Source organism: Sparus aurata, chromosome 21, assembly GCF_900880675.1.
Source record: "Sparus aurata chromosome 21, fSpaAur1.1, whole genome shotgun sequence".
Taxonomy (NCBI): Eukaryota; Metazoa; Chordata; class Actinopteri; order Spariformes; family Sparidae; genus Sparus; species Sparus aurata.
Genome location: NC_044207.1, coordinates 33007035 through 33033460, shown reverse-complemented (window position 1 = coordinate 33033460; position 26426 = coordinate 33007035). Strand labels below are relative to the sequence as shown.

The following is a 26426-nucleotide window of genomic DNA, read 5'->3' as shown; positions in this document are numbered from 1 at the left end:
AAATTTTTATTTCCTGAAATTTTTTTCTGCTCGGTTTCACACATTTAACAAAATGAACACTTTTTTAATACTTTTTTTTTTTGCTCCTGAAAAATGTTTCTTCCTGGTTTCACACATGAAAATGAAAATTTTCATGACGTTTAAATTTTTCATCTTTTTAAAAAAAAAATAAAAAAATTCTCCTGAGAAAAGCTTTTTGCTCAGTTTTACACATAAATAGTGTAACTCATAAATTCTATGAGATTTTTTTTTAACATTAACATTTCTTAGCATTTTTTTTTCCGAAAAAGTTTTAGGCTCACTCAATTTCACGCATAAAAAAACCTCATAGAATTTGTGTAAAACCAAGCAGAAAGGTTTTTCCGGAGAAAAAAAAAATGTCATAAAATTTGAAAAAAAAAAAAAAAAATCCTAAAAAAGTTTTCCAGTGTGAAACTGAGCACAAAGATTTTTCTGGAAATTCTTTTTTTTTTTTTTTTTTTTTTTTAAGAAAATGCCAGAAAAAAAAAAAAAAATCATGACAATTTTCATTTTCATGTGTTAAACCAAGTGAAAAATTGTGTGAAACTTAGAAGAAAACATTTTGATCAGACTAAAAAAACGCACTACCATAAAAAATAAAGTCTCCACTCGCCCCTGTAGGAAACTGTGAAAGCTATCTGTCTTAAATGACGAAGGCAAACACACTGGACACCTAAAAAAACTACATCCACTGCTTTCTGCTCCTGCGTCTGTAGTTCCCATCATGTAACATTCAGTAATGTTAATGTGTCTCATTTCTGTTGTGGTTCCAGTTTGAGGACAGTGAAGACGACTTCGACAGGTTCGACACTGATGACGAGCTGTCGTATCGGCGGGACTCCGTCTACAGCTGCGTCACGCTGCCGTACTTCCACAGCTTCCTCTACATCAAAGGTAACTGAGGCGACCTCCAGCTTTCCATTTAGAGCAGTAAAGTATCAAAAGAAGATAAATAGTTTTAATCTAAGCTTGTACTTCCTCCTTTTCACCTTTCACCTTGAGTTAATCTCCCGTTCTTTCCTCTGCAGGCGGCCTGATGAACACGTGGAAGCGGCGCTGGTGCGTTCTGAAGGACGAGACCTTCCTGTGGTTCCGGGCCAAGCAGGAGGCTCTGAAGCAGGGCTGGCTGCACAAGAAGGGAGGCGGCTCGTCCACGCTGTCCCGCCGAAACTGGAAGCGCCGCTGGTTCGTGCTGCGGCAGAGCAAGCTGATGTACTTTGAGAACGACGGCGAGGACAAGATGAAGGGCGTGCTGGACATGCACAGCGCCAAGTGAGGACTCACGGTTGTTTATTAATCCAGAACATGTCAGCTGAGGTGTAGATGAAGGAAACGAATAAAATGATCTCAACATGATCTCCAAAACCAGGATGTAGTTCCTCTAATGACCACCAGAAGCTGAATACTATACTTAATACTAATGTCACGTGGGAAATGGAAGGTTAAAGTCTTCTGAACTGATGTCAGATTTTTGGATTGACCTCTTTTTGTTTCTTGTGATCTGCAGAGAAATCATCGATAACACCGGGAAGGAGAATGGAATCGACATCGTGATGCCGGAGAGAACCTACCACCTGATCGCAGAGTCTGCCGAGGACGCCAGGTGGGTGCACAACAAAAACAAAGACTTCAAAACCTGATTTTGATTCAGTTAGACGGAGTCCAAAACTGCTTCACTAAACACAGAAAACTGGTGCAAAGACTTCAGTCACAGACGGTACAAAAACGTGCTAACATGTATGTGAGCTAGTCGCACCGTGTGAGTGGATGGATGTGTAACATGTTGCTGATGAGCTGTGACGATGATTTTATCAACTTCTAACTTGTTGTCGGACGTCAGAAAATTTGATCCGACATGATTTAATCCAGTCAAACATCTGAAGAACAGACAGAGAAAGTTTCCTCTTGCTATTTTAATTTCAATGTGCTGAATGTGTGTGAGAGAAAACTGTTGACACATCGATGTAGACGAAGCTCAAGTGTAAGTTAAAACAGTTTTGAATTATTTTAAACTCAAATCCAGACGCACCTTTTGTCAGAAAATCCAAAATAGGAACACATTTTTTTTTTAATCGAGACACAAAATGAAACAGCAGTTGATAGAAATGATTAGAATTTAACTTTATAAGTGGAACTCTCAGTCTTGATGATGATGATGATGATGATGCTGATGATGCTGATGCTGATGATGTCGTCTCCGTGGTTACAGCCAGTGGTTCAGCGTGCTGAGTCAGGTCCACGGCTCGACAGAACAGGAGATCAGAGAGATGCACGACGAGCAGGCCAACCCACAGAACGCCGTGGTGAGTAGCTTTAAACTCACTCAGCCAGCAAACTGAAAACTACTAATACATTTTATTTTCCTTCTATCAGGGAGGAACACATGCTAACAACACTTTCATCTTTAAAATGAAGTTCATAATTTGGAGTTTATGCACAGCTGAAGGTCACAGAGTCTCAGGTGGAGGATGATGATGATGATGATGATGATGGTGTATAAACTCTTCATCCCTCCTCTTGGATCTGTTGAGCTCTTCTTTTTGATTATTTAAAGGTGCATACCGCAACCTGTTGTCTCAATGCCGAACGTGTTCATTAAAGCAGCACAGTTTCACATCATCATCTGTTATCGGACAGAATTTCAGCAGTACTATTAAGCATCTTCAGGTTTTGTCCCTGTGTGTGTTTGAAGCTCATATCCACCCTCTGAACACCGTCACTGTCTCTCTCTCTCTCTCTCCCTCTCTCTCTCTCTCCAGGGAACGTTGGATGTCGGGATGATCGATTCAGTTTGTGCTTCAGATAATCCAGAGAGGTGAGAACCTGCGTCAGACATCACGTCACGTCTCTGGCTTGTCTTTGTTAAAAGCACACAGTCTTTATTCCAGCCTGTCAACCAACATCAGCATGATTAAAATAATACACTCACAGTCGCAACACTTCATTTACATGTTTTGTTTGTGCCAAAAAATGATGTGCAAAGTCACAAAGTTCAGCTCAAACCGGACGTCCTTCCTGAAATCAAAATGTGATTACATAGATTTCTGTATCGTTCTCATCTTGGCCAGCAGGGGGTGCTGTTTTTACACATTTATGAATCAAGCAGTGACTCTGCACACAAAGATTAAATCCTGTTTTAATGTCTCATGTTGTAGCTTAAATCTGCTTAAAATATGTTCATAGTTTTATCCTTCTAATATCAAGCATTTGATTCGTCATCATTAACTGTTTGTGGTCCGTCACAGGCCGAACTCCTTCGTCATGATCACGGCGAACCGCGTGCTGCACTGCAACGCCGACACGCCCGAGGAGATGCACCACTGGATCACCCTGCTGCAGCGCTCCAAGGGCGACACCCGCGTCGACGGACAGGAGTTCATCATCCGAGGTGACGACGCCATCACCTGACGTCCCTTTACCCTTCATAGTCCTCATTTTGAGGGCTTACACCAAACTCCATTGACATTTTAAGCATTTTTCTGAATTTCAAAAGGCATCAAAAACCTGAAAAAGTGACAGGAAATGTCAAAATTAATTTTGATATTTAATGTTTTGTGCAAATTAGAGTGTTTAAACTGTAATTAAGTGCTTCACACTGGGAGTTTTGATTGCTGCTGCCGTCTCTCGTCTGACTGTTCATGATTTGTAATGACACCGAGAAGGTTTTTAAAACATTGAATCCTTTATTTCCTCCAGGCTGGTTACAGAAAGAGATGAAGAACAGCACCAGAGCCTCGCTGAAGCTGAAGAAACGCTGGTTCCTGCTCACCCACAATTCTCTGGACTACTACAAGAGCTCAGAGCGTAACGCCCTGAAGCTGGGAACGCTGGTTCTGAACAGCCTGTGCTCAGTGGTCCAGCCGGACGAGAAGGTCTTCAAAGAGACCGGTGAGAAAAACAAACAGCACCGACTGCATATAATCCTGCTGCTCTGCCCTCAGGTCTGTTCCTTTTCCTTTTCCGTGTGGTTTAACATCTTTCTGTTCCCGACAGGCTACTGGAGCGTGATCGTGTACGGCCGTAAACACTCGTACCGTCTCTACTGTAAGCTGCTGAACGAGGCCACGCGTTGGGCCAACGCCATCCAGAACGTCATCGACACCAAAGCTCCCATCGACACGCCGACCCAGCAGCTCATCCAGGACATCAAGGTAAAAAGAAGAGACGCACCAGAAGCTGTAAGAGTGTTGGATGATCCTAAATGCAGAGAAAGATCTTTAAAGGCAGCTGGAGTCAGTTTATTTTACTCTACTACCAGTTATCAGAGATGCAGAGATCTTTAAACCACCGTCCCCTCAGATAAAACGTTAACAAAATATTTATTGTGTAAATCATCACCATCGTACTGACGTCCGGCTCCTCCGCTCTCTGCAGGAGAACTGTCTGAACTCGGAGGTGGTGGAGCAGATCTACAAGAGGAACCCCATCCTCCGCTACAGCCACCACCCGCTGCACTCACCGCTGCTGCCGCTGCCCTACGGAGACATCCACCTCACAGGTGAGTCACACCGATCAGAGACATCAGAGACAGTCAGGAGGAGGCGAGTCATCAACGTCAGGGTGAAATACGAGCAGCAGCTAACTCAGGATGTTATGAGGCTCAATTAGTGTTCACATTTTTCATTATAGATTTAGTCACCATTTAAAAACATCTTTTTTTAAGCCTTAATCTATTTTTCTCCTTTAAGTTTTCCAATCTAAATATTATCAAGAGGCTAATTGATCATTTACAAAATGACCAAAATGTCTGAATATAGAAGCTAAATGCATCTTTTCTCCAACATTTGTGTTTCATTTGAGAAATTGTCATCATCTGTTTTATCTCCTGTTATTATAGTTAAAAAAAAATGAATAATAAGCGACCATAATAGGAGAAAACATGCTGGATCCATAATAATTACAACATTATTAAACTGCAGGATTTGATTAAAAAAGGTGGATTTTTATTTTAATTTTAATGCAGATTTCATTAGAAGATATATATAATACTCTTTGAAGTATTTTTTAGAACATCCATGTTGTATTATTTGGCACTAGCACGGAAAAATTTAATTGAATGATTTTTAAAGGGAGTTTGGTGACATGCTCCTTGGATTTGAAAGATGAAAAACATATTTTTCAAACTGTTAAATTTAATGCAGAATTCACTTGGATATATAAACAATTGAGTATTTATAAGCATTTCACAATATACATGCTGTATTGGTTGACAATAGCACAGAGAAATTAAATTAACAGGTTTTCAAAGGGAGTTTGGTGAGTCGCTCCTTGAATTTTAAAGATGAAAACGATGGATTCTTTTGATCTCTGTTTTGATGCAGAATTCATGAGAAGACACAAACATTAGCCTTTTTTAAGTTTTTCACAACAAACTGCTGAGATGTTTGCTTCTACAAGGCAAAGTTAAATTGGCTGATATTTAAAGGGACTCTGATGACTTGCTCCTCGAGGCTGGCCTCAAACGATGTGTTGGACCAATCAGAGGTCCATCCCATCACTAACCCCGCCCCTCTGTCCTGTTCAGTTCAGAGAAACAGAAGCTACACGACGCTGCAGGAAGAAGCCCTCAAAGTGTTCAGCTCTCTGCAGCACCTGGAGGGCGTGGCTGACCCGGTCCCCATCATCCAGGGCATCCTGCAGACCGGCCAGGAGCTCAAACCTCTGCGGGACGAGCTCTTCTGTCAGCTGATCAAGCAGACGATGCGGCCGCCGCAGCCTGGCAGCCCGGGGAACCTCTGCAGCTGGAAGATCCTGGCCTGCATGTCCTGCACCTTCATCCCCACCAGGAGCATCCTCCGATACCTCAAGTTCCACCTGAAGAGGTACGGCATGTTTACAGAGGGATGAAACACAGATTCAGAACAACATGGTCTTGGTGATGAAACTACTTTATTTCTGTGAATGTTGATGTAATCCCTCACCATCGACCGATCCAAATCACTTCCTCCGCAGGACTCGGGAGCTCGTCCCCGGTTCAGAGATGGACCGTTACGCCGCCTTCGCCCTCGACTCCCTGAGGAAGACTCGAGCCAGAGAGAACGTCCCGTCACAGGAGGAGATCCGCTCCATCGTGGCCCGGCAGGACATGAGCACCACCGTCCACTGTCACGGAGGAGGATCCTGCAAGATCACCATCAACTCACACACAACAGCCGGAGAGGTGGGTGACAGCAAGGGCTGCTGGGACACGGCGTGCTGCTCCTGCTAATGTAACTGAATGCACCTTTGGGTACCTTGTTCAACATTCAGTGTTGGTGTGTTTGTTTGTGTGTCAGGTGGTGGAGAAGCTGATCCGTGGTCTGGCCATGGAGGACAGCAGGAACATGTTCGCTCTGTTCGAACACAACGACACCACAGAGAAAGCCATCGAGAGCCGCATGGTGGTGGCCGACGTGCTCGCCAAGTTTGAAAAGTGAGTGTCGCGCACACACACACACACACACACACACACACACACACACAGACAGAGAGTGTGTGTGTACTAGTGCTGGGTATCACCAGGTACCTCGCGATACGATACTATCACGATATTTTGTCCACGATAACGATAATATCACGATACAGCGATTCTGCGATAATCGGCATATTGCAAGAAATTTCATCCATGATACATCACAATACGATATCTGTGTCACTGAAGAAATTCAGAATTTATTGACTGCACTGAATCCATCCATCCAAAAAAAAAAACATTTACGTTTTTAAATATCGATATTTGGCACCAGTGTATCGATAACGTACCTCAAGACGAAATATCACGATATATCGTAGTATCGATATTTTGGCACACCCCTAGTGTTTACCGGACTCATGTTTTGTCTCTGGTCTTCAGACTTTCAGCCAGCGCAGACGAACACAACACCGGCTGGAAGTTTTACTTCAAGCTCTACTGCTTCCTGGACACAGAGAATGTTCCCAGAGACAGCGTGGAGTTCGCCTTCATGTTTGAACAGGTGAGTTACACCTGCTAATCATCATTTTGTGGGAAGATAAATATGTTTTTGAAATAACCTAATTTAAGCTGAGAAAATCAGACAATAAGGTTCAGATAGAGTTTGTTTTCATTACTGATATTACCTCTAACAATGTCTTAAAGCTTCTGAAGTCTTTGAATCGACCTCTTTTAAAACTAGGCGTCTCAGTGTTGTTTGCCTCGTGTTCTGACGGATCAGCTGTCCTTGAAGTCTCTGTAACATTTTCTCTCTGTGTGCCGTCTGCAGGCCCATGAAGCCGTCATCCGGGGTCAGTATCCGGCCCCTGAGGAGACGCTTCAGTTCCTGGCTGCCCTCAGGCTTCAGTACCTCCTGGGCGATCACAGCTCTCAGGCCAGCTTACCTGAAATGTCCCAGGTGTTCCCCATGACGCGACTGCGGGCCCGGGTGCAGAACTCGGCCAAGACGTTTGCTCCGGGCACCGGCTCCGTCGCAGAACGCTCGGGGACGGCGGAGAGGAAACGCTCGAGCTTCCTGGAGGGAACGCTGAGGCGGAGCTTCAGGAGCGGCTCGCTGAGTCGGCAGAAGCTGGAGGAGGAGAACAGCCTGGAGGCGTGGATGAGGGAGGAGGCGGCGGCGGTGAGAATCAGCGTGATGGACAAGTGGAAGAAACTGCAGGGGATGAACCAGGAGCAGGCCATGGTCAAGTACATGGCCCTGGTGAAGGAGTGGCAGGGATACGGATCCACGCTGTTCAACGTGGAGGTGAGCACCGTGTGCCTGATGTCATACATCAGATCGGTAAAGAAAATGTTTGTGAAGGTCAGAGCTCTCATGCTTCTCGTCTCTGCTTGTCATGTAGAGTCGGGACGGAGCGTTCCCTGCTGATCTGTGGCTGGGCGTCAGCAGAGAGGCCATATCGGTGTACAAACGCGGGGAGCCGTGGCCGCTGGAGGTTTTCCCCTACGAACAGATTCTGTCGTTCGGAGCGCCGCTGGCCAACTCCTACAAGATCGCCGTGGAGGGCCGAGAGCTGGTGTTTGAGACGCAAATGGTTCGTACGACACAACTGCTTCAAAACTGCTGAAGAGAAAATCTGCCGCAGCAATAAAACTGATTCAAAGCAGCGATTCTATTGGAATTAAAGGAACAGTTCACCCAAAAATGAGCACAAATCCTCACTCGATTTCAATCGACACAGGGAGGAGGAAATTCTGATTGAATTTATATTATTGGGTGAACTGCTGCTTTAAGGATGAAACATCCTGGTGGGACCAAACCTTAAATTATAGATCACACATGTAGAAAAGCACGCAGACAATCAAATCAAACAGCTGACCTGTATGAACTCTCTCCTCTCTGCAGGTCATGGACATCGCCAAGCTCATGAAGGCCTACATCAGCATGATCGTCAAGAAGCGCTACAGCAACTGTCAGTCCGTCAGCAGCCACGGCAGCCAGTGCAGCGCCTGGTGAACATTTAACCTTTGAACTCATGGCCACTTGCCGGAGCGCCGCAGAGGGTCGAGCGTGGACGCTGCCCGCCGTGCGTGGACACCCGTCCTCGCCGCTCTGGAGGGAGCAGCTCGAACATTTAAACATGTCAGACTGACTCTGAATGCTGGAGACAAAACCACGATGCTCTTAATGTTAACTAGCTCAAATTCTTGTTGTTTTTTTGGCTGGTTTCATTCCAAAACATGAAACATCCACACCTGAGAGTCAGCTGCTGGTTCAGGCTGCAGGGGCCGGCTCATCAAGGACCCACGACTAACTCCTCTCACCCTGAGAGGAGAATTTCAGACAGAAATCACCGAGCTGACGTCTGAATCACGTCTTCAGCTGCCAGCTTTTCAAAACTCTCAAACAAACCCAGAGGTTATCAGAGGGATAATCTGATAAACTATCTCTGATATTCTCATGTGCATTGTTGCAATTTACTGATTTACCTCAAGAACCTTGACTGTAAGGTTTAATGACAGCGACGGCGTGTACAGAGTTAGTCTGTACGGCAGAAGAGTGTCCACGTATCTTTGTCCAATATCAGAACAAAAGTCTCAAATGATTCAACAGCAGCTTCTCCTCCCGACACCAGCCGGGCTCCTAAGAAAAGCCAAATACAAAACTTTAAAGATTTCAACCTCTCCACTGTTTCTCAGACCAAAGACAACCAGCTGACAGTCAAACACAACAGGTACAGGTGTGGATGTGTCTCGTTTTGGAGTAAAACCGCTCGTTTCTTCCTGATGCTGTGGGACCACGAGGACTACAAGGTTGTTGCAGGATGGTGTGTGTGTGTGTGTGTGTGTGTGTGTGTGTGTGTGTGTGTGTGTGTGTGTGTGTGTGTGTGTGTGTGTGTGTGTGTCCTCGTGTTTGAATGTTAAAAAAAAAGAAAAGCAGTGGACAGAGAAACTAGTCGGAGCCTGCGAGCCTCCTTTTTTTTCCTCTGCTTTGAAAAACTCTGGGACTTGACCTTCTCCAGGTTGACCTGTAAATAATATGCAACTGTACTCGCCTCCAGCATTTCAACTTCGTGACTGTAAGTGTTTTGATTGACGTGCTGATGATTCAAAGGTCACACAAGTGCCTGTTCAGACTACAGCAGGACGAACTCACGTCGGCCTTCGTCTCGCTCGATGCCACTCTTGTTTCTGTTCAGCCAGAATCCAACGAGACGCTCCCGTTGTTCCCTTTAACTACCGATGAACTTACACCGCAACATCTGTCCAGCTGTTACTCCAGTCATTCAAGCTGATCTCCAGTATTAGAAATCGATTTTTCTAGCAACACATGTGTCTTAAAACGGACATCCTCACATCTGCAGCATCCTGATGAAACAGATTTATCACATTAGCTCTGTTCAGCCTGGTCCCGCCCATCTGCATCACAACAGCAACCCTATAGGTCGACTGTTCAAGCAGCTCATTATGACACATACTTATGTTTCCTGTTAGGAGACCTCTAGTGGCTGAAGTCGTTATTACAGCAGCAAAGATGGAAGTCGGATGACGTGGTTTAAAGTTCAGCAGCAGTCTGTACAGGGAGGAGAACGTACGTGACGTAACCTGAGCAAACTGTGACCACGGTCGCGTTGTGTCACATGATCTCAAGTTTTAAACACAGCTGGGTTTAAGAACATCTTCTACACCGGCTCCAGAGTCCAGACGACTGAGGTCGGACCTTTCTGTTAATCTGTATCTACTGTAAGATTATATTAATGTGTCGACAGATTTCAGCTCACTTCTATACCGAAGTGATAAATCATGCAGGAAATAATTGTGCCGGACCGCTTTAAGGCAATATAGATTGTAAATTGATGAAGTGCATTGATCTGTCAGTTACTGGCTGATCAGTGGATAATATAACTAATATTAATTCACTGTTTCTAAATTGATTCTCTACAAAATGTAGATTTGGTTTTATCCTAGAATCCAAATCACTCGTGAGAAGATCCAGAATAAAAACAGGAAATGTTGCTTTTTAATCAAAAACACTTCAAACTATAAATGTTGGCTGTTATTTAAGAAATGCAACACGACGACCATCCTCCACCTTGTAAAACTGAAAGATCAAATTTTAAAAATCTTCATACAAACAGAGAAATATGATTCTCCTGTTTTAATTCTTCCTTCGATCACCAAACGTCTGCACATTTCACTTTCATCGAGCCCTCCACGTGTTATTTTAGATAACTTGGACGCGCCTGATTGAAACACGAGACGTTAGCAGCTGATTCTGATCTGGTGTCAGCTTGAATGACCGGTTCTGTTGGACCGTTTGCTGGGTAACATTCCTACAACATTTCAGTGGAGCTCCGCGGGCGGCAGATCCATCCAAAGACGCGTGTGCAGGTTTCCCCCCACAGTGCCTTGTTGTATATTGTGTACACTGATTTTCCACGTGTGGTTCCTTTTTATTTTTTGGTATAATGTGCAATGTTATATATATATAAATATATATATTCTATAATCATGTGGCTGTACATTTTATACTGTAAGTCTTTGCCTTCATGTTTTTCTCACATGGCGATTTTCTTGCTGTATTTTTCTCGAGCTGACACGAAACTGTTATCTTGTTTTTTTATCTGTATTAGTGTGTTATGTATTGAACGGATGATTCTAACAATAAATGGATACATATTTGGTCTGAAGGTGCATCGCTGAACTGTTCCTCTTTATTTTACACCAGTTTAATAAACTGAATCTACGGCTGGAGGCTTTTTTCAGCACTTCAGTTAAACATAATTTATCTCAAATCAATGAACTCTTAAAATCATAATTTACTGCAGACTGTTGAGTAGGGAAGTGATCTCAGTCAATACAGTTCCACTTCTGACAGATGATTACAGCTACGGAAGCCCTGAGGGACAAGTGAGAATCTGTTTCTCTGGTGATTTGTTTTTTGAGTCTGAGATTAATTTTAGTATAAACTTTATTAGCTCCAACGTTTAGTTCCATCTGTAAAAACATTATTTTTTTCCCCAGGAGAATTTTTTTTGTCCATATGACAGAGTGACAAAAGTTTAGTTTTTAGTCTTTTTTTGGGGAGAAGAAGAATTATTTTCATATACATGTAAAAAAAAAAAAAAAGTTTTTTATTTCATTCGTTTTGTTTTTGTAAAACTCATTTTGACCACAAGAATCCATCCACATTCTTCCAGGTGATTTTTAATTTCTCTGTGCCGCGAAACACGAGAACAAAGATGGAGCTCGTGTTCAAAGGAGAAATTAAAACTCACCTGAAAAAAAAAAAAACATTTAAAGAAATGAATAATTCACAAAAGAAAATAAATGTTCTTGCCGTTTGAGTGTGAAGATAAAAGTGAGAATAAATGACCTGATCATTTCACCTCTTCGTTGCTCCGTCCAACCAACAGTTTTTGGCGCCTTCCTCGTCGTCGCAGACTGATGACATCACAAATCACTACAGAACAAAGAACAAGTTGATTGATGACAGAACTAGAGAGTGAACACAAAGACGGAGCCTGTTCAGTCCAACAACAGCTGCTCACCTCCAGAGTGTCTCCGGCCTGCAGCTTCACATTCGTTACACACTGATGACTTCAGATGGATCTTCTGTCTTTCTCATTCTGGGTTCTGGATGTGAGGTGACCCGCTGACACCCTGAGGCAGCTGGACTCAATCTGACACCATGTAAATGACCCACACTGCTCTCCGTTTATATAAATATTCTTTATACATTACATCCATGTTACATTCAAAAAGAAATAGAAATACAGCCAACAGCAAAAGTCACATTCATGTCATGTCTGTGCTGCGTCGGGACGTCGTCCCCCGGCCTCCTAAGGCACCAAAAAAATCACACAACCCAAAGAAGTGAGGTCGAGATCCACCACCACAGAACCCCACACAACCCGACCACCACAGGGCCCCTGGAAGCTCAACAGAACAGCATACAGACGGATCAAAACCACAAGTATCAACAGCTGTATTTATACCGGCACAAACCATCTGAGGATCGGGTCAGAACCATGTTTGAGTCTGCAGTCGTTCTGACGTCGGGTGTTTGTGCTCATTTACATTCTGTTTAAACCTTCGTCCCGACCCGACAGAGGCGTTCTGAAGGTTCAGGTCCACGACGAGGGAAGAAGTACAAAAACTGAAGAAGGTTTATCTCACAGAAACACGGTGAGAACGACAGAAAACCTTCTGCAGCAGGTCCGAGAGTCAAAGCTCTGAAAACTCATCAGCTCAGATCTCAACATTCAACAACCAGCGACGCCAAACCATCATTTTACTCTGATTATCACATGTGATCATGTGCAGCAGGTTCAAGGTGCAACTCACAGACACAGTTACCAATACGGATTCAAACAATCTAAATGAGATAAATGTTGATTTTTTGCCTCATAATTATTTACATTTCTTCATCTTGTAGTTTAAACTTTTCAAACATAATTTAACATTTTTAATCTCAGAACTTTTAATCTTATAAACATGAGAACATAAACATTTTAAAATGTATCGTTTAGATTTTTATCTCATATCTATGAATTTTAAATAAGAATTTTGAATTTTTTAATCACACAAATCTGACATTTTATATCATATTTAATCTTGTAACATTTATCTAATAAATGAAACTTTATATAAATATAAACTATTAGTTTTGATTTCTAAATCATAATTTTGTCTTTTTTCTAATCTCAGATATTTGACATTTTCTCTCATATGACTTTTAAACCATAATTAAAATGTTTCTAATTTCATAATTTTCAATCTCTCTCCTCATCATTATGAGTTATGATGGAATATATATAAATCAAGGTTAGTTTTCATCTGTGCCTCCATCCTTCTCAGAATACCTCAAGATATTCATTTGAACAGATTCAGTCCATGCTGTTTATTTCTTTGTATTGATCAACCTGTAGATCTAATAAATAATCCAATCTTAAAGTTCTTTCCTGTTCAAGTGAACAAACTCAGACATGTGATACTGAATGATGCAGACGCTCCTGAAACCATCATGGACGTCTCAGATCAGTTAAAGAGTTTTAGTGACCGTCTGCAGTCCTGAACCGCCATGACACCTTTAATAAATGCTCGAGAGGTGAGTGTGGGTCTCAGGTCCGTCAAACACAAAGGCAACAACACCACCAGTAGGTCAGGGTCATTGCTGAGGGTGATGTGAGGACCGGCCCCAGAAGAGACAACTATTCTAACTCAAGAGGAAATATTCAGTAACCAGGAAACTCAAAAACAATCATGTGTGTGAGTGTAACCGGTCCAGAGGAGACCGGACTGATACCGCCCAGCCTGAACCTTCAGATGTTTTGTTCCTGCATAAATACGGCCTGGTGTTACACCGATGTTACACGAATGACCACCTCTCCTGAGTCACTGTCCTGGCTGAGGTTGTTCTGGGGAAACAGGCCGGGGCAGAAGGGGGCCAAACAGAGGCAGGTCCATGGCTGTGGGCCCAGCTGGGTCGGGTGTAACGGGCCGTTGGGCCCAAAGGTGACCAGAGGCAACCAGAGCGTCCTGGGGCCCAGTGAGGAATGGCCAGTGCTGGACTCCTCCATGTCCTTCGCCTTGTCGTAGCTCTGAACGTCCCAGTGGAGGTTGACGGCCCGCCAGCGCATGAAGACGTTGTACACTGCCGCCCCCTCGTGGACGATGAGGCCTGTTACAGGGACAGAAACATGGCAGATTAAAGGTAATGTTTTATTTATCTTTAAACCAGGAAACATTCTGAATCAGGTGTTGTAACGTCTTCCTCTAACTCAGATTATAGTTTCTACAACAATTCTCATGTAAAACTGGATTTATTAGTGACTGTAAACAGAGAAACCTCGGCACAGACTGTAATTGACTCTCACTTCTTCGCCCTATATGCAAAAAAAAATGTGCATATTTGTCTTTTACACACATTAAGACAGGACTCAATGTGTAGAACTTTTGCCGAATTAACAAGAAGGTCCAAATAATGCAGAATGAGTCAGAGACAGAGTTTCACAGAGTTTATAAAGTGTCTCCAACTCAACAACTCACTAAACTGACACATTTGTTAAGGGAGTCTGGGGACTTTCTCCACGGGGACAAAGAAGTAGCCTATATTGTTACTGTTTAGTGTCTTTGTAACATGTGACATGTTTAGATCAATAACATGTTTCTTCTTTCATAAATGGAGTGTAAATGGTGAAATCAGTGTAAACAGTGTGTTCAAACAGCTGATCAATGTTGGCAGGTAAGACTTTAGCACTTTAGACACAGAAGCAGACAGGCTGGTACAGACATGCTGCCACAAACTGACACTTTTTACAAGGAGACAAACAACTTCAGCTGAAAGATTTAATGCTGAATTTACAACAAGGACACAATGACTTACAATCTGTCACAGACACAGTTTCACTACGTTAGAAAGTTTGTTTTAACCCAACAACTCTGAAAATCACTACATTTGTTAATGGAGTCTGGTGATGTTGTGGTTCACTGGTTCACTCCATGTTTTGATGTAATGCTGAATTTACAAGAAGGCACCAATGATTTAGAATTTGTCATAGATAGAGTTTCATAATGTTTATAATGGTTTACGCTACTCAAGAACTCCTTAAAATAGCTGATTTGTGAAGGGAGTCTGGTGATGTTGTGGTTAATAGTTGGCTTCATGTATTACATTTAATGCTGAATTTACAACAAGGACACAATGAGTTAGAATCTGTTAGAGATAGAGTTTCATAATGTTATAAAGTTTGTTTTAACTCAACAACTCTTGAAATCACCACATTTGTTAATGGAGTCTGGTGATGTTGTGCAGAGTCTCAGTCTCGACACAAACATGAAGATACAGAGTGTGTCGAGTGTAACTGACCCCAGAGGATCTCTGGTGTGATGTGTGCAGTCTCACCTACGCAGACCAGGTCCATGAAGCCGTACATGCCGTAACAGATCTGGAAGAGGATGTCTCGACGCTGCCAGACGGCCTGCGGGCTGAGCGCTGACCACAGCAGCCAGGAGATGCTGGCCACCAGGAAGAGAGAGCCCAGGAACACAGCGATGATCTGCACCTTCTCCACCAGCGTGATGGTGATGGACTGCCACTGCACAGACGAGAGACACCACACTGACATGGACTGAGGACAAAACACATCTGTCTCAGTTTGACCCTCTGATTTGTCCTGAATCTGTCATTTTTTAAATTCACATCTCCACTAGTTTTCATTTTCTTGCAACCAAACTTTGCTTGTGTGTAGTTTTACTGCAGGTCTGTCACATCAAGCAGCTATTTAGTCCTGCATCAGTAACCGACAGCCACAGATCAGCTTCTGATCTGAACATCTGTCAGAACATTTGGATCACTGGTTGAAATTTACAACAAATATAACAAATATTGCTTCTAGAATCATCTACCAATCCACTCGCCTTAAAGAGACAGAAACTACTACTGAACATCCATCTGTCCTCTCTCCTGTGCTGCAGACAGCTGCCAGCCTGACAGGCAGGACCCACACCTGCCTGGAAAACAGCCTCAACCAGAACAGGACGAGTTCATGTTGACAACATCAGGTCCAGAAGGTTTCACACGGTTCTGAAAAGCTGCTACAAACAAACAAAATCTCTTAAAAGGAGATGAGGGATGCTGAGAAGACGCAGAACGAGTCCATGAAGAATGTGAATGAAGCTGTGTAAGAGATCAATGCCAGGAGGAAATGGGGAAGAGGAGGAGGAGAAAACAAAAAGCACAGAAAAGACTCGATGGAAACCACTCGGGGACAGAAAGCTGTGGATGCTGAGCGGGTGATTGTGAAGCTGCATGGTGCTGTTCTGAGAGGAAAAGACTGGAGGCAGCCGGAGCGGGCCGACAGCCGAGCCTCAGCTGTGTGTTTGTTCAGTCTGCCGCTGACTCAAGTCCCATCTGGAGCAAACAGATCTGCAAAGACCCGAATGTTCTTCAGTTGAAGAAACGATCCAGAATGCAGATATTTTCAGCCTCGGGAGTCTCTTGTCTGTTCAGCTGCAGAGGAAATGAGGACTGAAGGAATCTTAGCTGACAGCCGAGACCTGGAGGGGAAACGCAAAAACGCTCGTCACAGCGTCCACAGTCGACGCTTCGTTCGCCTCAAGCCACCGAAAACTGCCGTCGTTATTAACTTTCTATTTCAAATGCACCGTAGTGTTTTATCATTGTAGCTGGGCAGAAACTCAGGAGGAAGTTCTGTCAGGGTTTTGAGTTGCATTCCCACAATGAGGGACGAACAAGAAACAGATATGAGGTAGAAACTGCTCACATCGATGTCTGTTCCGTCAAAAATACTGTGATACTTGATTTTGTCGTCAGTCCGAACATTTAGGAAACGCTTTTGAGAAGATTTCAGAATAGAGGGACGAACATAGTGTATCGTGATAAAGCCTAAAAACATGGTGATATTATTTGCAGGTCGTACCGTCCAACCACAACTATCAGTAGCCCTTTTAAGATAGAAAAGGTGGCACATTTGCTCCAAGGTAAGGGCGACAATGTGCCGGCCTGTCTTTCTAAAACGGAGGCGTAATATTCCTCCTTTTCCAAAGCCGCCTCTGAGGTAGGCGTAAACATGTGACGCGACGTGAAGCTCGAGTTGGGCTGTGAACAGTGACAACAAATTTGTCTTCAAAATAAGAGCTTTACATTGCACCCCATTGGAGTTTAGAACTGGGTTCTTAGCGGGGGGCTTTTAATTTGAAAGTAGCGACCGTTCTTAGCTTTCCGACACAACAACAAGCTAACACAACCCAACAGCTACAGAGAGCGAGGAGACACTAGCATCTCCTGGATCTCAGCAGCTGTCCAGTTGTTCATCTTAATGTCCTGCGGATGAAGTGATGGACTGACTGCTGTGATCAGCTGTTTCCTGGTTTTAAAACTCCCCAGCTGTGGGTCGCACAACAGTGCAGGTCATCGACACCTCCGCCCACCTCACGCAGAGGCCGGCACATTGCCGCCTCGTTTTTAGATAGCAGGCGAGGTGGAAATAAGTGTACCCTCCGAGGTGGAAAATCGGCGGACCACAACAGACCCCCAATTTGCCGCCCTCTGTCTAAAACCGCGGACCAAGCTGCCAAAAGGACGGGCAGATTAGTGGCTTGGTGCTCTGTCTAAAAACGGCTAGTGACAGACGGATCCAGGAGCAGCTGATGGTGCTGCCAAGCTACGCTAGACATTCTCTCCATTGAGGCTAACGTTAGCTAGCATACAGAAACTTAGAACCACGCTCAAGTTCTCGATGAAGAAATGTAAACCTGCGTTGACCGCGTCTCATCCAGACCGGTTTTAACGTCGTGCTTCTGTTTGTTTCTTACTGCAACAAGCCTCATCACACCGATCTCCATTCTGTTTACGTCTGCTTCCCCGTGACATTACATGTTCTCCCAGCTTCAGTCTGCAGAGCGCTGACTGCGTGCTCCTCCTGCAGAGCTGTGCTCCCTGTTGTATCAGAATGTATTAATACTGAACGAGTCCGTCACTTTAAATTGAACCCAAACTCTAAATGCTGTTTGTTCTCTCGGCCTGCTGCGCTTTAATTCAACAAATCAGGAGGAACTTCAGACATATTGTGTTCTTCAGAGTGTGTTTGTGATCATAGATTATTACGGGATGACTAAAGCTGCTTCTGTTATGTTTGTTCACGATGGATCCAATCAGGGATTTCATCAATAATGCACAGTGTTATTACTGCAGCTCAATTTTAGCTGCAGTTCTGCTTCATCACTGTGGTTGAAGTCATGTCCTCTTGTCCACTTATTTCTACAGTTTATCAGCAATGAGTCATTCATGAGAAATGATAATGAGCTGCTATTAAGGTGTGCCTATCCAGAGGGTCATCAGGAAGAGAAACATACATAATTAAAGAGTTCTGGATGTTAAAATCCAGTGCAGGTGAGTCATGTGTCAGGACAGGATGTGGCAGCTGCAGGTGGGTTCATGTGTCGTCAGTCTGCCAGTGAAGCTGCTGTGTGGCTGTTTTCCTCCAACAGAGAAGCTGTGAATGTCTCTGAGCGATCGATGCATCAGAGAGTGTAAAAACAATCTCTTGTTAATGCCTCCATAATAATTTAGACAGCACGCTCGGTGGGAGAAATCTGTAACCTCGCAGGTTTATGGCCGTGAAAAGCCGTAAAAAGAGCCATAAAGGATGAAACGGCTGCAGTTTGGTGCCACAACGCTCGTCAGGCATTTAAAGTGCTTTTCAGAAAGAAGAGAGCAGCTGTTCGGATGATGTCCACCAGCTCTCAGTTAATATTCTAAAACCTCCATCTTCATGTTGGTTCTCACAACACGACCTCAAGTGTTGATGAGTCGCTCCATCGACGCAGAACACCTGAAACCTCCTAAATGAGTCAGAGAGTCAGAGACCTGCAGGGATGATGGAGCTCCAGATCATCAGTCAGACTCTGTGTGAGAAACTCTTTCTAACTCCCCAGCTCTCTTCTCTGTGCAAGAAACCCGACTGAAAATCATCAAAATCATCCGGACGAAGTGATGTGATAAGAAAGGAAGTGGCTGGCTTTTAATCCAGACGTCTGTTACCAGAGAAGCTCCTTCCTGTGAGAAGTCGACACTGATTCATCTTCAGACGTCGTCACCATCTTTAGAAGTCTGACTGAACAAAGCTGAACCTGAATCACAGAGGCGGAAGTTCACACAACCATCCAAGACTGACGATGACATCCTTTATCATTAACTTTGAAAGACCTGTTGCCATCTTACCTGAACTTAAAAACATCTTTTCAGTCTGGATTTTATGGAGCGTCTTTACATGTTACTGTTGTTCTCATTATCCTCATATTATATTATATTTCGTGAACGTTTAAAATCGAATTCTTCAGCCGTACCTGCCACGGTCTCTTCATGTTGATGGCGATGACGTGGAAGCGGTAGCAGCAGAGCTCGCAGGTCCAGCAGCCTCGCTCGCTGATCCACTTCAGCAGGCAGTGCTGGTGGGTGTAACGCACCGAGCCGTCACACCGACACGGGTTCAACAGGTCGCCCTGCGGACCGGAGAGAGGGCGAAGGTCAGGGGTGAGAGTCAGAATACACGGGAGGAGACAAAACAACGGCTACAACAGAAACACTGCAGTCAGATGGTGCAGAGGGATTTATTCTCCTGGTGTCAGGTGAGCACATACAAACCTCGTGATAATCTCTGATTCTGTGGCTAGCTGCCTTATATCACTGTAGATCTATTTTACTGTGATAGCTTTGAGTTTAAGGTCAATTAAAAAGACATATTTTTTGTTAAATCCAGTTGCAAGAAGTCAAAACAGCGTCTGGAGTCAGAATAACTCCACATCTCTGCTGCAGACTTCAGGCTGAACTGACGTGGATGAACTCAAGCTGTCCTGGCTTCAACAATCAGCAGGGAGGAAGCACATTTCTGCCTGATTCATCACCGGAACGGCTCAAGATTTCCCTCCGCTATCGTATTTCACACATTTAACAATATAACAGAAGCAGCAGAGCCAGAGAACCGCTCTCCTCTCCTCACTTAATATTCACATCACGCCTGGTGTTTCTATGATTCTGACAGATTAAACCTCTCAAACTATTGATGTTGGAGCCGCCTGCCAGATATTAATCCAACATCGGTTCTCAAAGTCTACGTGTCGACGTTTCCCATCATGTAGAAATCCCCGTCTTTTGGACTTTCCTCCCAGCAGCTCGTACATCAGACAGAACACACGACCGGCTCACCGGAGGCTTTACCAGAACCGCTCGGATCAATGATCATTCCTCAAAGACACAACACCCTCGGATAGTAACGGCAGGATGCAGCGTGACATTAATCATCACAGCCGGATCTATTTGTTCTGGTGCATTCTTTCTTCCTCCGGGCTTTCCTCGAGCAGCCATTACTGTAGCTTTGACCCGCAGGCCCGGCTGTGAGAGGCATATTAATAGTATATTAAGGTCAGTGGTCAGAGAGCTCGTTCTTCATCGTGTCATATTAACCTTGTGGGTTTAAGAGGACCTCGGAGGTTTCCACTGGACTGAACCAACGCGGGTCGGCTGTGACTGACAAAACCAACATCGTGGACACGTTTCTGAATCTGTTAGGAGACCAGTTCTACTTCTGAGATTAAGACCGGCAGGTTCTGGAGACAACAAGAAGGTCGACCCGGCTCCAACTGAAGGACGTTAACAGAACAACTCTTTGGATTTCTTTATGACGGGATGGAGAGAGAAACAGGAAACAGGAAGAGAGACGATAACATCCACAGAGGGTTCAGAACTGGACTGGAACCAGAACTGTTAACATGCTGTCGGTCCAACAACTCTGATCATTTACAGGAAACAATCTCTACTCAAGGGGCCCTTACATGCTTCTTCAAACTTTCTACCCATCTCATGTTCTTCATCAGCTAATGAAGTTCATTCACAGTTGGATACTCATGAAACAACAGCTGGTTGATCTTGAGTTTAGATTATTTTGTCAAAGAACTGCAGTCTTTGAACCCGTCTAAACTCAAGATCCACTTACTGACTTTTAACAGCACCTTCAACAACAGCATCTCATGGTCTTCATCAGTCTGGTTTGCCGTTTAACACTCACGAAACAGCAGGTGGATCTCAAGTTAAGATTGTTTTGCCAAAGAACTGCAGAATTAGAACTTTCAACCACATCTCATGGTCTTCATCAGCATATAGAGTTTGTAACGCAGTCAACAACTCCCCAACAAGCTCGTTATTGGACCTTGAGTTGGGATCGTTTCGTCGAATAAACAAAAACTGAGTAGATTTTTCAGGAGCTCAGAAACTCAATCCACTGCTGAAGACCGTGAGCCGCAGCTGAAAGCTCCAGAAAAGTGGAATAAGTGAACCTTTGGTTCATGTCGGCAGCAGCTGAACGAGCTGCTGAGAATAAATCTGACCCAGTTACAGACGACAGAACCTCAGAGTTCAGAACGCGTCGAGTTCAACTTTAATATTTTCCCATCAGGTATTTTGTGAATCAAGCAGCGGTTTTCTTAAAGGAAGCGGCTCCTCTGGTGTCGGATCTCATTCTCACTCCATCTGCTCACACATGAATATTTAAAAGTGTCAGATTTCTGTTTTGCAATCTTCCTGATAACTGGTGAGCTCTGCCAGCCTGCGGCCTTGTATCAAAATCAAATATCAGTCTGGACCCGGAGGCAGAGCTATTAGATTAGCTCTGCTAATAGGCTATAGCCCACGTTCAGAAGACAGGATATTCACTTAGGCATTTACTGCTCTGACTCCTCTCTTTCCTTTGAGCTCCGGCGAGGATGGATGCTTCCCTCACCGAGGGCTCACTGTCACGATACCACCGGGCCTGCAGAGCGTCAGGTTTCAGAGACAGAGCGTCCGCCGGTCCCTGCAGGTCCACATCTGTCCGTCCACTGCCAGGAACACGTGCAGACAGTCGGACTGAGGCGTCTCTGCCTGATCATATTGATTATAGATGGATTATTATGATTCAGTCGTCCTGATGTGGAGCTCAAACCCTCAGGAATAAAAACACCAACGTGTTCTATCAGCTCTGACTGAGACGTTCCACTTTATTGTGTTTTCTAATATTTAACACCTTGAATTGTCTTTGTGAGCTTTATTACATGTTTGGAGTTCTGGCTCGGTGCTGAAGTGGACTTCAGCTGCTGGCAGTTATGTGACTATAACTGGATTTTACTCTTTTCTTTGTCTTTTATGAACAGCTTTGTTTTTTGTTTTTTGCTGCAGAACAAGTTGTTTTAACCTTCAGTTTTGTGTGGGGACCTCCAGGTGTCTCGACAGGTTGTTCATGAGTTCGATGATGAATAACGGAGGTGTTTAAAGGAGCAGTCTGTAGCATCTCTCACCTGCACCAGACTGTGGAAGCCTTGATCAGCAGACTGATCACTGAACAGATCATTCATCCTCACAGACATCAGACTGAAAACTCTGATCAATCAATCACTTTGTTTTTAGTTTTTTATGTATATTTTTCTGACTCTTTGTTCCTGTACTTGTTGCATCTCCCTGTTGTGGGATAAATATCTTTATCTTAACCTTAATCTTAGTTTAAAGGAGCAGTCTGTGGTTTCAGTGAAGAAAATGTTACTAAGAATAGAAGAGAAGGATCCTCATTGGCCGATGTTTTTTTCTGCCTAAACAAACTAAATAAACAAACTCTCTTTGTCGTCATGACTGAATAAACAAGAACAACACAGTTTATACTGTCTTACTGTGTTTATATGGCGGACCCTGCCACCTCTCCAGCTTCAGACCGTGTTCTGGGAACTTATTTTCTGAGAACAGCTCGTTTATTCACTGATGGAGAAAAGTTTGATTTATTACCTCATTAATATTATAAATATTAAAATCAGTGCTCCTTTTAAATCTAAATGACACCATTAGTGGGACTGGTCATTATGTGAGACGCTGATGTGGTTTGCAAGTCGTCTTCTGTCACGTCACTGAGGAGGATTTAGATCAGGGGGCGACTGATGAGGCTTTTTTTTCTTGTTTTTTTAGGAATACAAATTTTTACAGGTCCCTTATAAGAGGAAAGTAGATTTTTGAGTCTCGTTCCCAGCTCGTCATACACTGATGCTTCAGGATTAAAGGACGAGGCGGTCGCGACCTCAAAGTGTCTGAATTTGACGTCAGGTTGGAATGACACTCAAAAATCTACTTTTCTTACAAACACGACCCTTAATGTATAATAAACACTGATATTCATTCACAGTAAAGATGAAAATCTTTGTGTTAGAGTTCAAAATGACCAGTGATGTAAATAACTAAGTAGTTTACTCTGGTACTCTACATAAGTACTATTTTGAGGCACTTTACTCCTTTTTCCTTCCTCAGTACATGTATTGATAACTTTAATTACTAGTTATACTGCAGAATTAGATTATTTAGTGTTTATTGGCTTTAATTCATATTGATTGTGATGTATAACCAATCAGATAATGTTGTGGGCGGGTCATTGTGTGAGAGGAGGAAATCAGAGAGCTGAGGATGAATCGAGGAGTCGCACAGACAGTTCGGTGCTACAGAGCTAAAACAGAGATCGTCATCGTCCGTCTGAAGTCGACGACAGAAAAAAAAGTTCCTTGTTGAAGCTTTCAGTGACAAAAACAACGTCAAATTAGTAAAATATAACTTGTGAAACTTCCCCAGTCAGAGTGTTACATCATGTTATCCTGTTGGATTATCATGATCACCGCCGTTGGTGAGGTTTTGTTTTCACCTGTGTCCGTCTGTCTGTCTGTCTGTTGGTTTGTGATCAGGATTAAACAAAAACTACCAAACAGATTTCCACCAAACTTGGCTGGAGGACGGGTCTCAGGCCAGATTAGACCCTGCTGACTTTTAAACTGATGAATCCAGAATTTTTTTCTGTTTTGCTGCTTTCTTGAATGTTGAGAGATGAGTCAAATTTCCACACTTTTGTTAATTTCTCAGGGAATCATGCATGGATCTGGAGATGTGTTCAGGTGACTCAAAAGGGGAGCGGAGGTATGCGCTCTACTCAGTACCATTCTCGTTACTAATGCATTTCTGTGCAGGCTGGATTTTAACATTGCGGCATGTGAACCGATGATGAATCATATTTTAGTAGATGTTTGTGTGTTTTGTTTGTAAAATCTGTAACAGGAGAATGTAACATGTACATGTACATGTATTTAGTTACTTGTCACCCCTGGTAACGCAGCTGTTCAGGTGTTCAGGTGTTCAGGTGAGCTGTCCGTGGTGCTGGAGTCTCTGCAGCAGGTCCGGGTCATGTTCTCTTTAAAGGGAACCTGCTCACCATCACAGATGTTTCTGAGATGCTGTTGAAGGTGTGACACATTAAGTCTTCCATGTATTTCGGTTCTGGTTCTGATATGCTCTTATGCTGGAACCCGTCCAATCAGGCCCGGGTTCCAGCATGAGAGCTGCTTCACTCAGCAGGTTCACCTCGTTTTTAATTAGATGAGTTGCTGCTGTCAGCCAATCAGGGTCGAGCTGTGAGGTCCGTGCCCTCACCTTCATTAACTTTAACTTTCATCAGTCTCGGAACCAGGACTTTAAACCCGATAACGTTACAGAGGCAGCCGGTTCCGACACTGTGCGGTGATGTGAGCTGAGTGTGTCGGCGGTGCAGTTACCTGCTCTGCGCCCTGGAAGCAGATCCGGCAGCTGGGAGTGGGGATGCAGGTTTCGCTGCTGCAGTTTGAATGCATCGTCTGTGCCTTGCTCGATGTGCCCCCGACAGCCCCGTCCTCACTGGAAATATTCCCCGCGGTGTCCCCCCCGCATGCATCCCCGCAGCTCCGGCCCTCCCGGCAGCCCTCCCGGCAGCCCTCTCCCTCCTCTCCCTCCTCTCCCTCCTCTGTCTCCTCCGGCTCCGCTGCCTCCTCGCCCTGCGCCGCCTCGTCCTCCTCGGCGGGGCGCGGACGTCCTTGGCAGCCGTGCGGTTCGCCTTCATCCCAGGTGTGGCGGTGGGTGACGGCAGTGCCTCCCCTCGCCTCCTCGCAGGCTGAACCTGCCTCTCCCTCCTCTGTGCTCATCATAGAATGAAAAGTCGAGACAAAAATTGCATAGATGACAGCCACACAAATCCTCCACCGCTGCGACGCAGAAGTGATGCAGCCTTTAGGCTCCCGGATCACGGTGCTGTGGGGAGGATGTGCCTCGAACCTATGGTGTGGCGGCTCCGTGGAGCTGCGGATCAGCGGCCGGATCCCCCCGGTGCTGCGGCCCGTCGGTCGGCTGGAACCGCCTCATGCGCTCCGGAGACCCGGGGAGCATTTCCAAGCAGCCTCCATGCATCGCACCGGGACTCAGCCGTCCTGAAGCGCCGGATCCCCCTCTTCCTCTTCCCTTCCTCCTCCTCCTCCTCCTCGTCCTCCTCCGCCTCTTCAGTCCCCACCGAGGAAGCTGAGAGCAACACAGCAGCGGTGGGGTAAAGAAAACCCGGGTTGAACCCCCCTGAGGTGGACCAGCACTCACCCTGCTGACGGGCTCTTGAGCAGGAATCCTCCCCAGTCAGCTGCAAGTAGCCTGATGAGTCTGACAGTGTCAGGAAGCAGAGAGGACCATTTCCCCGGGAGATGACCAATCAATCACATTATTCTCCCATTAATATGATGGAGGAGATGACTCTCCAGACCTGTGCACGCACCACTCCTCCCGCACCGCCAGTGCGTCCGGCTGCCGCAGACAATAATAGATGTGGCGACCCGCAGCACCTCCCCGTGTTAAAGGGCTCACCTGCCGGGATATAGAGGCATTCAGTCACACAGGGCGACTTTAAACAGGCACCTGTGAGTGATGGAGCTGAGCAGGTGAAGCCAGAGGACATGTGAAGGAAGATGGTGGAGAATATAAAGGGTTTTATTTAGGGAGGTCTAGTTGAGGTGATCACAGAGGTCCTGGAGGAGGTCCAGACTCCTGGTGGTGGTCCAGGTGTCTGCAGGGTAGGAGAGTTCTCTACAGGACATGTGGGGGACTGAGGGGTTCTCCAGGGTCCCTGATGTTCTGACGGGTTTTAAAGGTAAAGCTCAACCCTGAAAAGTAAAAACAGTCCTCCTCTCCTCCTGATGATATAAAGTCCTCCTCTCCTCCTCCTGATGATATAAAGTCCTCCTCTCCTCCTGATGATATAAAGTCCTCTCCTCCTCCTGATGATATAAAGTCCTCCTCTCCTCCTCCTGAGGATATAAAGTCCTCCTCTCCTCCTGATGATATAAAGTCCTCCTCTCCTCCTCCTGAGGATATAAAGTCCTCCTCTCCTCCTCCTGATGATATAAAGTCCTCCTCTCCTCCTCCTGATGATATAAAGTCCTCCTCTTCTCCTCCTGATGATATAAAGTCCTCCTCTCCTCCTCCTGATGATATAAAGTCCTCCTCTCCTCCTCCTGATGATATAAAGTCCTCCTCTCCTCCTGATGATATAAAGTCCTCCTCTCCTCCTCCTGATGATATAAAGTCCTCCTCTCCTCCTGATGATATAAAGTCCTCCTCCTCCTATCCTCCTCTCCTCCTGAT

The 26426-nt window shown here is 44.7% G+C and overlaps 2 protein-coding genes across 2 annotated transcripts in view; one reads left to right on the top strand and one right to left on the bottom strand.

Annotated features, from left to right (window-relative positions):
* Positions 1 to 11107, top strand: part of myo10 (myosin X) — an 88465-nt gene extending 77358 nt beyond the window's left edge. The window contains exons 13-28 of the mRNA XM_030403298.1: positions 795 to 915; positions 1050 to 1293; positions 1529 to 1624; positions 2231 to 2324; positions 2781 to 2836; positions 3267 to 3409; positions 3718 to 3909; positions 4015 to 4172; positions 4396 to 4519; positions 5546 to 5843; positions 5974 to 6181; positions 6297 to 6433; positions 6854 to 6974; positions 7242 to 7718; positions 7816 to 8007; positions 8319 to 11107. Coding sequence (XP_030259158.1) covers positions 795 to 915; positions 1050 to 1293; positions 1529 to 1624; positions 2231 to 2324; positions 2781 to 2836; positions 3267 to 3409; positions 3718 to 3909; positions 4015 to 4172; positions 4396 to 4519; positions 5546 to 5843; positions 5974 to 6181; positions 6297 to 6433; positions 6854 to 6974; positions 7242 to 7718; positions 7816 to 8007; positions 8319 to 8429 — 2772 coding nt within the window. The 3' untranslated portion in view covers positions 8430 to 11107. The remainder of the gene's footprint in view (positions 1 to 794; positions 916 to 1049; positions 1294 to 1528; positions 1625 to 2230; positions 2325 to 2780; positions 2837 to 3266; positions 3410 to 3717; positions 3910 to 4014; positions 4173 to 4395; positions 4520 to 5545; positions 5844 to 5973; positions 6182 to 6296; positions 6434 to 6853; positions 6975 to 7241; positions 7719 to 7815; positions 8008 to 8318) is intronic.
* Positions 11108 to 12130: 1023 nt separating this feature from the next.
* Positions 12131 to 25916, bottom strand: marchf11 (membrane-associated ring finger (C3HC4) 11). The gene is made up of 4 exons (XM_030401803.1): positions 24545 to 25916; positions 19286 to 19441; positions 15321 to 15513; positions 12131 to 14096 (listed from the first exon to the last, which is right to left on the bottom strand). Exons 1-4 carry the CDS (start codon positions 24947 to 24949, stop codon positions 13774 to 13776), a joined length of 1077 nt encoding a protein of 358 aa, XP_030257663.1. The 5' UTR covers positions 24950 to 25916; the 3' UTR covers positions 12131 to 13773.
* Between the last annotated feature and the right edge of the window lie 510 nt (positions 25917 to 26426).